At 44.8% G+C, this 14,151-nt stretch overlaps 1 protein-coding gene across 1 annotated transcript in view; it reads right to left on the bottom strand.

Moving 5' to 3' along the window:
• FAM117A (family with sequence similarity 117 member A) overlaps positions 1-3,935 on the bottom strand; it is a 41,217-nt gene extending 37,282 nt beyond the window's left edge. Inside the window, exon 1 of the mRNA XM_090292234.1 lies at positions 3,705-3,935. Within this exon, the coding sequence (XP_090148360.1) occupies positions 3,705-3,900 (196 nt within the window). The 5' untranslated portion in view covers positions 3,901-3,935. The remainder of the gene's footprint in view (positions 1-3,704) is intronic.
• Between the last annotated feature and the right edge of the window lie 10,216 nt (positions 3,936-14,151).

Raw genomic sequence — 14,151 nt, 5'->3', positions numbered from 1 at the left:
TTTGCCTAACAGTTAAACTTTTATGTAAATCCAAATTAGTTTATGTCTACTGAACATATGTCACCTGAAAACAGAGGGGGTGGGCAGCCTGATCTTCCACAAAGACTGAGAACTGACTGGAAGCTGATAACCCCTTTTCTTTACTCCTAAAATACGCATGGTACACAGGCTTGTTAAGTTTTCTTTACCACCTTAGGATTTAAACAATGTTCCTGACCATTATTCCTATATAGAGATCAGTTTCAAATAATAGGAATAATGGTCAGGGACATTGTTTAAGACAAGAATAGGCCAACTTTTTCTGTTAAGTGCCATTTATTTTTGTCTTTGCAGGCCAAGTGGTCTCTATCACAATTACTCAGCTCTGTCATTACTGTGCAAAAGCAGCCACAGACAATACCTCAATGAAGGAGCAAGGCTATGTTCCAGTAAAACTTTATTTACAAAAACAGGCAGAAGCCTGGATTTGGCCTGTAGGCCCTAATTGCCAACCCCTGGTTTAAGAAGGTTCTGGTGGGCAAAGGAGGTACACAGGCAACATTTGGCTCCCCCAGAACCCAGTTGGCTCCAGTGGAGTAGAATCTGCAAAGCTAGATTAACTATTAGCTTCATTCTACGGATATGGAGACAGAGACTCTTAACAGGATAGGAAGACCGGAACCCAAAACAATTTACCTCCTAGTCCCATTTTGTTCATCATCAGTGGTCCTGAAAGAACATAAACATTAACAGCCTCCAAGAGACATAAGACACAAACAAGAATTTAATTAAAGGAGGAATTCCAGTAAGAAATTTATCCTGGGTTTCTATTGCCCACTAGTGACTCTTAGCTTTCTTAGAGTTGACCTTTATTTTTCTCTCTATTCTGTCTTCCACACCTCTAGCCCACGCTCATAAAGTGAAGCCATTCCTCACTTTATGAAGACATCCCTTACGGATGAATGGCCACAGAAGGTAAGTCCTGCTCTTTACAACAGAACCCTTTTTTACAAAGTCTAATGTATCTTGTCAAGAACACAACAGGGAGTGTGGTGGAGAGATAACTGCACAGCACTGAGAGCTACATCACTTTGAGATGGGAAACAGAAACGATGATGACACTTAATTGTTCCTGAAACCCAGTCCCAGTTCACCTGCCTTTTTAAACAGTTGGGTTTCAGAGCCCTGTTTTAAAAAGCTCATTTTAAAAGATGAGGGAATGAAAGTGCAAAGGGAGGCCCTGAAATTCTGAAACCTGCAGTACTGGTTTCAGACCAATATGGGTTTGCTCTTTGAAGCCTGAAAAGGCAATGTGGGCTCTGGCCAACAGTGCTCTCACCTTGGCTAGGTGGAGAGAATAACAATATAAACAGCAGCAAACACTTTTATAGCACCTCCTACCTGCCAAACACTGTTCTAAGCATTTTATATCTAACACCTCATTTGATTCTTATGTTGATATTGTTCGTATTTTACAGATTAGGAAACTGAGGCACAACAGTTAAGTAACTCCCTCCAAACCACATAGTTAAGTGGCAGAACCTAAATTCGAAACCCAGCACTCTGGCACCCAAAGCCATTTTCATAAGGATTTATCACTGCAAAGCCATTTCCTTCTATCATATATGGCCTAGAATGGAAGCAATCTGAACACACATAAAGGTTAAAGTTAACATGCAGAAGACCTGATGTGCTTCAAACCAAAAGGCCAGGTACATTCCCTTAATGTCTGGCCACAAAGGAGTTGCCAGGCTCAGGCTACTCTTTCCTTCTTTTATCTATCCTCTCTTCTGCCTCACTGAAAATCTACAGATAATCCTACCACACACTAGGTAAGTGCTTTATTAATCCTTCTAGGATAGTCATAGGTGAAGAAATAATCCATCAGCCCAATCCCTAAGCAAGAGACCACCCACCTTGCCCTAAATCATTTGACAGGTAATGCAGAACTCTAGTTTCCTATGTTTTTACCAGTGTCTTAAGGCCCCTGGTCCTATAAAAGAACAGGCCATGTAAAGAACCCAGTCATCCAAAGCTACATTCTTCTTTCCACAGCATCCACCAGTGTTTGTCTTTTTAATGTAAGTGCTATGGCAGACACAGAATAACGGTTCTAAAATATTATTGCTAATAGATTTCCAGCTACTATGCAGGCAGGCCTTCTGTTGATTTCTGCTGAAAGTGACTAAGGTTCTGGTGCTTGGTGTTATACTGTTCTCTGGACTCCAAGGAAGCCCAAACAAAACCAACAGGTTTGTAGTACTGTGGTTTACTTTACAGCTCATGATAGGCATGAGTTTGTCTGGGCATTACTTTGCTCTATACTGCCAGATTCTAGGCATACTTTTACTAGTTGGGTCACCATCTTGCTACCAGATTTGACCAAGTTTCTGCATTCCAAGATGTAATGCTAGCTTTTCCAGTAAGGTCCACACAGACTTGGCCTTTCTATTTCAGAGACCCTCTTAATTTCATTCTTACCTAGAAGGCATTGTAACAGTTATACTTTCTGGAGGGGGATGTGCAACAACTAAGCTTAGTAATCACAAAAAGCTCAAGAAACTGTAGTTTAGAGAATGTCATTAACTGTTAGATGGCAGGGAACATGACTTTTGTACATTTGATAGACTCTGAGGCATTGGAAGTGCACTATGATCATTTCACATATGGTGTGAATCAAATGCAAGCCTCGCTTTCAACTTACTGCCAACCTCTTCATGCTTAGGTTCCTTTTCCTACTCCTAACTGCCTGTATGGGGCGGGGGGCATCATAGCTTTGAGTGTGAAAGTCAGGTAAGCTTACTCGTCTGTAGTTTCCCCATACCCACAGCAAGCTGGTATTAAGATGCTGTTTCAGTGCTGCTCAGAAAGTGGGGGTATTTGCCACAGTGCACTTGATTGTAGCCCTCACCCCACTGCCACGTTGGCTGGTAATACCCAGGACAAAAAGGCTTTAGTAAGGAGAGGAGGAAAAGGCAGGGGGACAAACTGCCCAGGTCCTCTCCCTCACACTCACACGGTGGTTGGAATGAGACAGCCATATTAAGGAGGTCAATGATCTGGGAACATGCAACTTCTGGGACATGACCAGAGGAATGTAGGGAACAGGAGTGTTTGTACCTATTCAAAGCCGTTAAACTAACTTATTCCGACTCAGATGGAATCGGCTCCAGGAGGTGGCATAAAGGGAAGAGCAGGAAAGGTGACGGGGAAAGGAACTCCAGAGCAGGATGCTGGGGCCAAACTGAAGGAGCAGTAACACATGGCTCCCCTGCACTCTCCTCTATGCCCTTCCCCCTCCCCATGCACAAGTCCAGCGCCCACCGGTTCCTGCCTCCAGCGCCAACCCTGCACTAGGCGCCCCCATCAGGCGCCACTTACTTCTTCCTCACACCTCGCGGCTACCCCTGCATCTTTCCACTCACCCCCACACGGCACCTCTGCCACTTTTCGGTTACGCCCCCAAAGCCAGCCTCCATCTGCCAGGTCCCTCCCCCCCTCAGCTCCCGGCCCCAAAACCCAGAACACAGTCCCGGCGGTGCACCCCGAGTTCACGGCTCCTCGCTTTCGCTCCCTCCGCCCTCTCAGACTTTGTGCGACCCCCTTTCTCTTTCCTCGCCCCCGTCCACTTTCCCCTCACACTTCTTCCCAATACCCCTCCCCCCACCACGCGGCCCCCTCCCCCAACATCTCCTCCCCCGGCACCCGCTTCAGGCCCAGCTCACCTGCGCGGCCACCCCCGTCCCGGCGCTGGTGCGGCTGCTGCAGCTGGAAGGGGACCGTGGCCCTGAGCGGCTGCAGCCCAGCCCGGGGAGAGCCGGCGGGGGCTGGAGGAGAGCAGCCCCGCCGGAGCCCCCCTGCCCCTCCGCGCCCCGGTCCCCAGGCACCTCCGCCTCTGCCGCCCGCTGCGGCCCCCGCCATTGCCCGCCCGACTGCCTGCCTGCCTCGGCCCCACAGCGAGCCCCACACAGCCCCCAACCCCCGTTGCGGCCGCTTATCTGCCTTACGAGGCGGAGACCGGCCCCCTCAACCCAGAGCTCTCATTGGCCTACGAATTCCCAGGCCTCTCCTCTCAACCAATCCTCGGCTTGATCGTTCTTTCCTAGAGGATAATTGGTCAAAATGCCTAGCGATCCAACCCCAAACCCCACCCCCATCTCGCCCCCGCCTGCTTTCGCAAGTCCGAGGGGCCGTTGATTGGCCTGCCCAGAAGAGGGCTGGTTCTCCGGCGCCTCCAATGAGAAGACGCAGAAAAGGGGAGCGTCACACCCAGTCCCAGGTAGTATGCAAATACGATGTCACGTGACGTAAGACTGAGCAGGGGCGGGGCCAGGCGTAAGATGGAATCAGGCATTGAAATCATCATGGGGGTAGGGAGGAGTGTCAAACTTTCAGAAGTTGAGTCCTCGCAAGCCTCAAGAAAGAGATAATTTCAAAAACCATTACTTTTGGTTTAATCTAAAAACAGGTTTGAACCCTCAAGATCTTAGTGCTGCTTGTGAGCTCGAAAGAGTCTACAAATTAATGCAAAGTTTGCACATATTTGCATGCAATTTGCATTATATGGCTACCAAATCTGATGTGACACCCACATTTGTCTTTCCCCTTGTTTCCAAGTTAGTACTTGGTGTTGGTCCAACTTAAAAAAAAAAAAAAAAAAAAAACCTACTAGCCCGTAAATTAGACTGAGACTGTAAAGGAGCAGGAATTTCTCTTCAGAGTCGTCCATTTCAAGTCTAGCTCCGCAGAGTGGAAGGAATAAAGTGACTGAAAAACTTGTCCAAATTTGCAAGATTACTCCATGCTAAATCCTGGGACCTACCAGTCAAAACAATACTGGATGGTCCCTAAAGAGAATGCATGAGTTGTGAAAATCACATACTAGAATATATAAGAAGACATTTGAGAAAGAAATCAGCACGGAGTTACTATTAAAAATTATTACTCTTCAAAAGAAAAAAATTATTACCCTTGGTATTTATTAGTCATTTTGTTCTATACAAAAAGCAAAAGGCAATCAACCCTGGATTGTCTGCGATAAGGGACCATCCAAATAATTGGACAATTCCCTCCAGATTTATATTTAGCTATGAATTCTAATTTTGATCTTGCTACAAATTTATCTTTCTATTTCTGTTTTTGCCCAGTTTAATGTTAAAATGAAGATATTCCCTGAAGCCATACTAGCTAATCAGAGAAAATGAGGTAATCTGGGAGCATACTGCAAGGCAAGAAGAGGTTATTCTGGGATTAAATATTGAAAGCAATACCCAAAATGGAAATTTAAGAGTTGGGCAAATATTAAAATCAGCCTACATACACAGAACAAATGGAGGCAATGAAACATCCTGAAGAAAGGTTTTCTTTGCAGAGTGTACTCTTGCAGGTTTGAAGGGTTTACTTCAAGATTTGACATTTGAAATTTTTTTTATTGACTGGGAAATACTATACTCCTTTTCCATGAAGACGACAACTTGACCAAAGGCAGGTAGGAATGAACAAAAGCTGATGAACTGATAAAAATTCAATCTTTATACATTTAACTGTTTTTTTAAATCTTGCAGTTTATAAGATTACTCAATTCCAATTAGCTCAAAGTTCATCTATATATGTAAATCCTCACAACAATCAAGAAGAAGAAAAGCATAGATTCTTATTATGGTGCAAGTAGGAAAACTGGGGCCCAAAAAGGTGATTCCTTTTGACTCCTAGCTCAGATCTCTGTCTCACATCTTCATTAATAACAGTAACAGTAGCAGCTACCTAATTCATTGCATTCCTTCTTCCGTGCCAGATACATGTTAAACATGGTGCATACATTATTTCATTTAATGCTCATGACCATACCTATGAGATGAGTTTTGTTTCTTCTTCATTGAGACTTCAGAAAGAAATAACATGCCCAAGGTTACACAGGCATCCTGACTCCAGAGCTGAACTCCTAATCTCTATCCCCCTAAAACTTTCTTATGAGCACAGAAAGCTTACTATTTATATTTTGCATAAAGAATCTCCAAAGATGCACATTTGGCTGAGATGTTAAAATTTACAATTGTCTAATATTTTATAGTTTTTACATATATTATCTCATTAAATTTTCACAACTGGCATGTAAGATAGAAAATGCAGGTATTGTCTCTGTTTTACAGAAGGCCAAGTCACAGAGGTTGGATGGCTTATCCAAGATCATCCACTTAGTGAAGAGCAGACCCTAGGTCTTTTGATTCCAGATTCAAGTCCTTTCTCAACCAGTACTCAACTTCTAGATCATGGGTTTGCCTGAGAGCCAAAGGGTAGGCTGGTCGATCTCTTGAAATTCATTCTTGCCTCACAACTTATTTTAATTTAGGACTCCTCAACATGTAAATTCTCAGGCAGTCATAGGAGATAGTGAGTGATTTATTTTTATTGTTTGAGTCATATAGTGTGTATTAGAGGTGAAAGTCCTGGAATTAAGTCATGAAATACTTTGGGCAAGTGGTATCCTTTCTTTACCCCCGAATCACCTCGGTTGCATCAACCTCACAGAGTAGTTGTAAAGATAAAATGGCATATTATCAGACAGACACATTCTTCCCTTGGAGAGAAGGGTAATGTGGGTCATCTCAAGGACATGGGATTTAAATTTTGTTCCAAAGCCAAGTTACCAGCAATTGAGGGCCTGGACAGTGGACGAAAAGCCAGTGGAGGCAGCACAGCTGAAGAATTGGATCTTCTGAGTCCAGAGAGTCCTGGTCCTTCCTGATAACTTACTGGCAAAAGACACTAAAGTTGACCTAGCTAGAGGAGAGAGAAGGCAGGCAGGCATAGGAGATCCCTGTTCTCTCCTTATCCAGGTATCATGCCCAAACAGCTGTCTCTTATTGCCTTCTCTATCACTGATAGCTCCTCCTGGCATGGGCATGATGGGAGGATAGACTTCATTCTGAAGATCAACGCCTCTCTGTTTCCTCCAATAAAAGAAGCCATGGTGTTGGGGAGAACGGGTGCTGCTAAGGAGAGATGCCTCGCCTTACAAAGTGTCTGTAGCTTACAAGAAACCTTGGTCATTGTCCCCTGTCATCCTTATCAACACGACTGACATTAATTAATTTATTCATCACACATTTATTGAAATGACCAGTATGTGCCGGACACTGAACTATGGTCAGAGATACACTCTCGACACTGGCGTTCACAGCCCAGCAAGCCTTGAAGCCGGTTTGCAGAAGTGGTACGAGGCTAGAGGCTATTCCAATTGAGACATGACCTGGTTCTTGCTTTCAGGGACTTTTGATCAGAGACTGGCACTCATAAACATCAGAAGTGGAGAATTACATATACCAGGTATACCAATAAATGGTTTTTCATCTATAGGAAAATTATTTGCCTCAGAGGGTCCAACAACAAATCTTACTCAGTCCTTTGATCCCAGCCTGCTCTTGGGATGTCCACAGATACCATAATAAAAGAGGACCCAGGGAATTGGATTTTTTTTTTCCTACAGGTATGCTTTAGAGGTATAGCCACTCTTCAGGCAGTGCCCATAAGACCCAAGGGTCTTAAAAGCTGTAGAAGTCTGAGGGATTACCAAGGACAAAAGGCTGTGGGGAGTGCTGGCAAATCAGAGGGAAGCCTGACCCTGCTGGCTACTGAATGAAGAGAAGGCTGGGGTTGTCATAGTCAAGAGAAGCTTTCCAGGTCTGAAGGCACTGTCTGGTCCTACTTCCAGGGCGACTTGACCCTCACCCTGGGCATTTAAGGCACAATAACCAACAAGAACGGGAATTCCAAATCACCATTTTTGTCCTCCAAAATTTGACACTCGGTAGTAATTTTTCAGCAGAGGATAAAGAAGTTCTGATATTCCTTGGTACCTGGGGGACTGGACTTCCTGGTAAATGTCCAAGTGCTTACGTCTTTGGCCCCCAGGGTTCCAAACTAATAAAACAGAAAATAAGATGACGCAGACACACAGCGTCTCTTTTCGACCTACCTCCTTTCCTCAGCTTCTGTCTGAAATGTCAGGCCTCGCTCCTCAGGGAATGAGATCCTGAGGAAATGGGGTCAGAACTAAAGGAGCTGAGCAGCCTGAGAGGAATTGGGAAGGAGGGTTGAGGGAATGAATGAGGTTATGGGAACAGAGTAGGGAGGGGGTCCTAGCTCTCAATACCTTTCCCACTCTGGTGGCCTCCCTCTCCCTATTCCTCGCCCCCACCCTGACTCCCAAGGTAACCAGATGGCCTGGATTTTGACCTACGGTACTCTGTCTGACACATTTCGTCCCCTGCTGCAGCCCACCCACCACTTTCTGTCCCCTAGCTTAGTTACCGCACTTGTTCGTTCTCCTTCATTCAGACAGGATGGCATTCACTCATTAACTCTTCTTTTCATCTCTCTTGGTGGGAATTTAATTTTATTGCTAAAGTGCAGCCTTTCAAATGTTAAGATTCCTTATCCTTGACAATAAAGGAAATGGCAGAAGTTTTAAGTCAGGTAAAGAGTAAACGTAGGATCAGAGATATCAACATTTTGGAATACCGTATCTAGTGGCACTCTGTGAAAAATACAAAAATGAGGTTTTTTAAAAAAGGAATTGAAAGAGACATTAGAGACTATATGTGGTCTAGCCCTTCATTTTACAGGTGGAGAAACGGATGCCCAGACTAGGCAAGGATGTGCCAGAAGCCACTCAGCCAATCAGAGGCAAGGCAGGAGCCCAGGACTCCTGTATCCCATTCAATGTTGCCTCAAAACATAAATAATTTTTAGAAGAATTTAACTGGAATAGTATTCAGCAATAAAACAGGACAAACTATTGGTATAAGCTACAATGTGGATGGACCTTAAAAACATTATATATATGACCCTGGCTGGTTTGGCTCAGTGGATTGAGCGTCGGCCTGCGAGCTAAGTGTCGCTGGTTCGATCTTCCAGTCAGGGCACATCAGAGAAGGAAAACTCTGATTCCAAAAAACCTCCACTGCCTTGCGGCATACCTCTTCAGGGGAAAGGCTAAGGGAGTAAACCCCGACAGAAAATCCGGAGCTGGAGTCCCTAAGGCGGTTTGACGTTGTAGTCAACACCGGCAACTCCTGCGGCGCACCTGAAGCCAAGCTGTATTGACTCCATCTTTCCCTTGGACCCTTCAGCTGCGAAGAGAGGGGGGGTCTGCTGCATGGGCAACAGCAGACCCTCCATATCACCCTGCCCCAGGCTCTGTAGCTTCATCGCAAGATGTCGATTCAACTCGGGAGGAGACAGATACCGTGTCACTCCCGAGTCGGACTGCACAGCCATTCTCGGCGGTGCAGATAGACTCTTAAGAAGCTACACCATCGTCTCTCGAGACGGACGGCTGCTGACGACGATATATATATATATATATATATATATATATATATATATATATATAAAGTGAAAGAAGCCAGATGAAAAAGACCACATACTGTGTGATTCTGTTTATATGAAATGTCCAGAAAAGGCAAATTTATGGAGACAGAAAGCAGATCGTTGGTTGCCTAGGCTTGAGACTGGGAGCAGGGATTACCTGCAAATAGGCACAATGAAACTTTTGGGGTTGTTGGAAATTATCTAAAACTGGAATGTGGTGATGGTTGCACAACTCTATAAATTTACTACAAATCATAGAATTATACATGTATAATTAGTAAATTTTATGGTATATAATTTGTATCTCATCTAGATATTTCCAAAAAGAGGATTTTGATATCTTTATGAATGCGAGATCAATGATGTATGCTAATCTTTTAAGGGAATATCTCAGGAAACAAATGTACCTACCCTCATGATATCCCTGAAAGGTCACTGTGCAAGATGTAATATTTGGCTCTTTGGCCTGTGAAATACCAGACTGGCATTTTTCATTTTTCATTTTTCAAAACTGTTTTCCTCCCTAAAATATGTTTCCTGAGGAGAACAGGTGTGTCTTGGTCATCTCTCTAATACACCTAGCACACTGTGACCAGCATGCCGATGGTGCCTCACAAAATATTCATTAAGGTAAACTCGAGTTCTGCTGCGTCATGTGATTATGGGTACCTTAGGGGACCATCTGGTATCTAGAGCAGTGCCTCAGTGGGAACAGTTTGCATGTCCCATTCCCAACTTTCCCAGGCCCACTCAGAGATCAAAGTTTTTGGAGAGGAGATGTTGGTTTATGTACATTCCCAGGAGACTGCATATAAACCAAAAGGCCCATTCGTCTCAGCCCCCTTTAGCTTCCTTCTTCTCCACCCCCGTTCCCATTTACCTTCCTCAAGTTGGCCTCATAAGTTACAATAGTCTAAACATTCTCCATCTGATTCCAGTCCCTCTCTCTTCTCCTCACACCATGTACCACATCAGACATCAAGTATTATTCCAATTCAAAAATACTATAAATATAACAAAAGGACAAATGATTTGAAAGTTGGTCTGTAGTCTGATTTCCTTTAGATCCAGGGCATAGGCTCCAAAGTTATTTTCAGAGCCAAAAATATTATCTGTAAAGGGCTTTTGTAATAATAGATAACTGCAAAATATCACCACAGGCTCTTCCTCAGTTTTGTTTTCTGTGCCTTGGTTTATTAGCTTTCCTCCTCCCTGCAACTCCATCTTCTTCACCTTCTGCTTCAACTTCCAATTAGACTTCACTTTCTCCAGACATTCCTCAACTGACCTTGTGAGACCTTAATGATTCCCTCAGGACTCAGGTGTTCAGTCTGTAGCCCAGCATTTAAGAGTACTAGCTTATAGGTGGCTTTATCACTTCTGCTAAGTCATTTTGTATCAGCTTGTCCTTTCCAGTTCTGAGCAGAAACCCATTTGTTCTGGTATTTCTTTCTTTCTTTCTTTTTTAAAAGAGTTTATTGATTTATTTTTAGAGAGAGGGGAAGGGAGGGAGAGAAACACGGATTGGTTGCTTCTTGCATGCTTCCAACCAGGGATCTGGCCAGTAACCCAGGCCTGTGCCCCAACTGGGAATTGAACCAGTGACCTTTCAGTCTGTGGGTCGACACCCAGTCCACTGAGCCACACCAGTCATGGCTGTTCTGGTATTTCTTGTCAGCAACTAGTGCAAGCCACTGCATCCAGCCATGTTAAGTTAATGTTGGTTAAGTATTGTATTTGAGCTCTGGCTGGTGTGGCTCAGTGGATTGAGCACCGGCCTGTGAACCGAAAGGTCACGGGTTTGGTTCCCTGTCAGGGCACATGCCTGGGTTGCAGGTCAGGCCCCCATTTGGGGATGTGCAATATTTCTATCCCTCTCTTTCTCCCTCCCTTTCCCTCTCTCTGAAAATAAGTAAATAAAATATATATTTTTAAAAGTATTGTATTTGACTGTTTCTCCAGCTAATGTTTCTGATCACTCCTGAAAGCTGAGACTAAAAGCCCTGTGGACTGAAAGTAGGGAAGGCTTGAGGTTTTGTGAGGTCTAATGGTTATGTCATTTGGGGTTCCTCTTTAAGTTAAAGAGTAAAAAAATTATAGAATTAGGTACGAGGCCTTGGAAGGATTCTGTGCGAGTGAGAAGTTCTGACTCTTAAGTTTCATTAGCTTCATCGTAAATCTGTTTCTAACGGAAAGAATGAAGTCTGGTTACACCCCATCCAACTCTTCAACCCAGACTGAATTAAGTGTCTATTCCTGTTTTTTCCTGTGGATATCCTGTATCCAGCACATCTATTTTTCAAGATGGCTATGGCTGGACAAAATGGCCTTGGCAGTCAAGTCTCTCTTTCTAATGAAAAATCCCCAAAGGGCTGGATTGCCATTCTTCCCACTTGGGAACTTGGTAGTACATAGAACATTGCTCCTTTCAAATCAGGTGGTTTCTCTTCCTGCGCCTGGTGGAGGGCAAGGACCTTGTAACCAGTTCTGGAAGCCCTTGATGTCTCAGAGCCTCAAGGAATTGTGTTGTTGTGCAGCGGAAGGGCCTGGAATGTTCCAGTACATTCCACTAGTGGCCTCTGCGACCCCTGTTTCCATTTAATTTGGGCAAAGGCCTGGTAGTCTACAAAGTGGACTATATTCTGCTGGGGTAGGACGCAGCTTGGGCTTGCTGCTTCCATGCCACTCTGATAAAATCACACAGGTTGGCACCTTCCATGGAAGTCCCACCCAACAGCTCCATCCAATTCTCTCTCTGACTTCCTGGCTGTTTGCCCAGAATGTCAAGCCAGGGTTTAGATACCAACCCTATCAATTTCTTGGCTCTATATACCCATTACTGAATTCTTCCCCAAACAGGCTAGAAATCCTGGAAGCCCTGAATCAGTAGTGGGTCTGCATTCCTTAGAATGTCCAAGGAGCCTGTGCTACCTGAAGAGACAGAAATATCAGGGCTCCAGGAAGGGTGCATTATAATCAGGATACTACAGACTGTTTGCCCCTGTTACACAGTATAGAAGAAAACATTCATTTACTGGGCACTTACCATAGGATGAGCAATTTGCACACATCATCTCATTTAATCCTCATAGTCATCACACTATAGAGTAGGTATAATTATCCTCATTTCACAGGCAAGAAAACTGAGGCTCAGAATGGTTAGGAAACCTGTTGAAGGTTATACAGCTAGAGGCGACCTGCTTTCACCTCTACTGTGTATAATCACAACTGGGAGCGGAGGAAGGGGTACTCAGTTGTTTGGGTGAGGGGGATGCAGACCTAGAGGTCCATTCCTTACCCAGTGGTTGAAGGTCAGAGATGGGAATACAGGCCAGACCAGTCATACTATAAACCACTCCCCTGCCTCCCTGTCACCCTGTCTGTCACTCCCCCAGCCCTAAATTCTCTAGAACTCTGACTTTGTTTATATTGCAGGGGAACAGTGCTCAGAAATCATGTAGGTGAGTCTGGTAGGTTCCAACTGTTCCTGGTGTGTGAGTCAAAGCTTTTTAAATTTTTTAATATTTTTTTAACTCCTTGGCAAAAAGCATGTCTGCCCTTCAGTGGACTAGCTAGCCTAGGACCAAATCCATTCCCTTTCTCCAAGCTTCCCATCTCTGTGGATGAGAGAGAGAGATGGGGAAGTTGGGGGATTTCCATTAAGGAGAAACCAGAGAAGATTAAAGGAGGCAGAAGTGTGGCACTGCCCTTTAAGAAAGCCTGCCAGAACTCTGGAGCTGGGACTCTTAAGAAACTTCTGTTGTGTGCCAGGTAAAGTGAGAAAGCTCTTCGTGGGGTCAGACGAGAAGCTACAAGAGGAGGTGCTAGGTAAGAGTTGGCAGAAGGCGGGGAGTAGGTAAGAATCTATCCAGGACTGAAAGTGTGTTTAATTCTGAAACCACCAAAATCAAAAATAAAGGGATTCACCCTTTGCCTTTGTCTCCCCACCTCTGGGATGGGGCAGCCGAGTAAGGGGAACTCTTGCTGACCGTGCTCCCCATTGCCAGAAAGCTCTGGCTGAACTGCCTGCCCAGCCTGCCAGAGAGCCGCTGGCGAGAGTGACCGACCGCTGTGTCTGGTGATAAATGATGGGCACCCCTGCCTGCTGCCCATTCTCTCTTTTCTCCCTGCTTTGTTTGCAGTCTTCTGCCTGGCGGGGAGCCCCAGAGTAGGGGTGGGGGCGGAAGGGTCCTCTAGACAATATTTAATACTCAGTGATTTATAGGCTGCTGGAAGGAAAGGAAGGGAAGCCTGAGAGGGGAAGCCCCTGGGACTAGTTTCCATGACGCATCAACACACCATTGACAAGAGTCAAAAGTATTTGCTTGGTCAAGTCTGTGCCTTCAGGCCCAAGCTTTGGGACAAGATATAGCCCTCAGCTCTCCTGGGGCCCAAGATTCTTATACCAGTAGACCTTGCTGGAATGAGGTCAATAAATATATATCTAAATCTTTATCATTTTCTTTAAGCCCCATACTGCTGGGAGAGGGAAGGAATAAGTGAGGTTGAGCAGCTCAATGGCTGTTTTTGGAGGATTTATTTTTTTAATATACAAGAATTCTTTTGAACCCTCCATGGCTCCAAGAAAAACTATTTGAAATGTCCCTGCTTAAGGGGCCAGGGGGTTAAGTGCCAGGGATGGAAGACTAAATGCCAGGGGTGCTGGTTGCAGGGATTCTTGGGACTGGGACTAATGGCCTCCCTGCTGTGGGCTCAGGAATACCAGGCCCAGACTCTGGTTGCCCTGAGAGATGCAGCCATTTTTACTTCTGATTGAAGGGCACCACCTTCTGGGATTTT

The sequence above is a fragment of the Furipterus horrens genome, unplaced genomic scaffold (genome assembly GCF_987537825.1).
Source record: "Furipterus horrens unplaced genomic scaffold, mFurHor1.1.pri manual_scaffold_11, whole genome shotgun sequence".
Classification (NCBI taxonomy): Eukaryota; Metazoa; Chordata; class Mammalia; order Chiroptera; family Furipteridae; genus Furipterus; species Furipterus horrens.
Note: the sequence above shows the minus strand (reverse complement) of the source record. Positions and strands in the feature narration are given on the sequence as shown.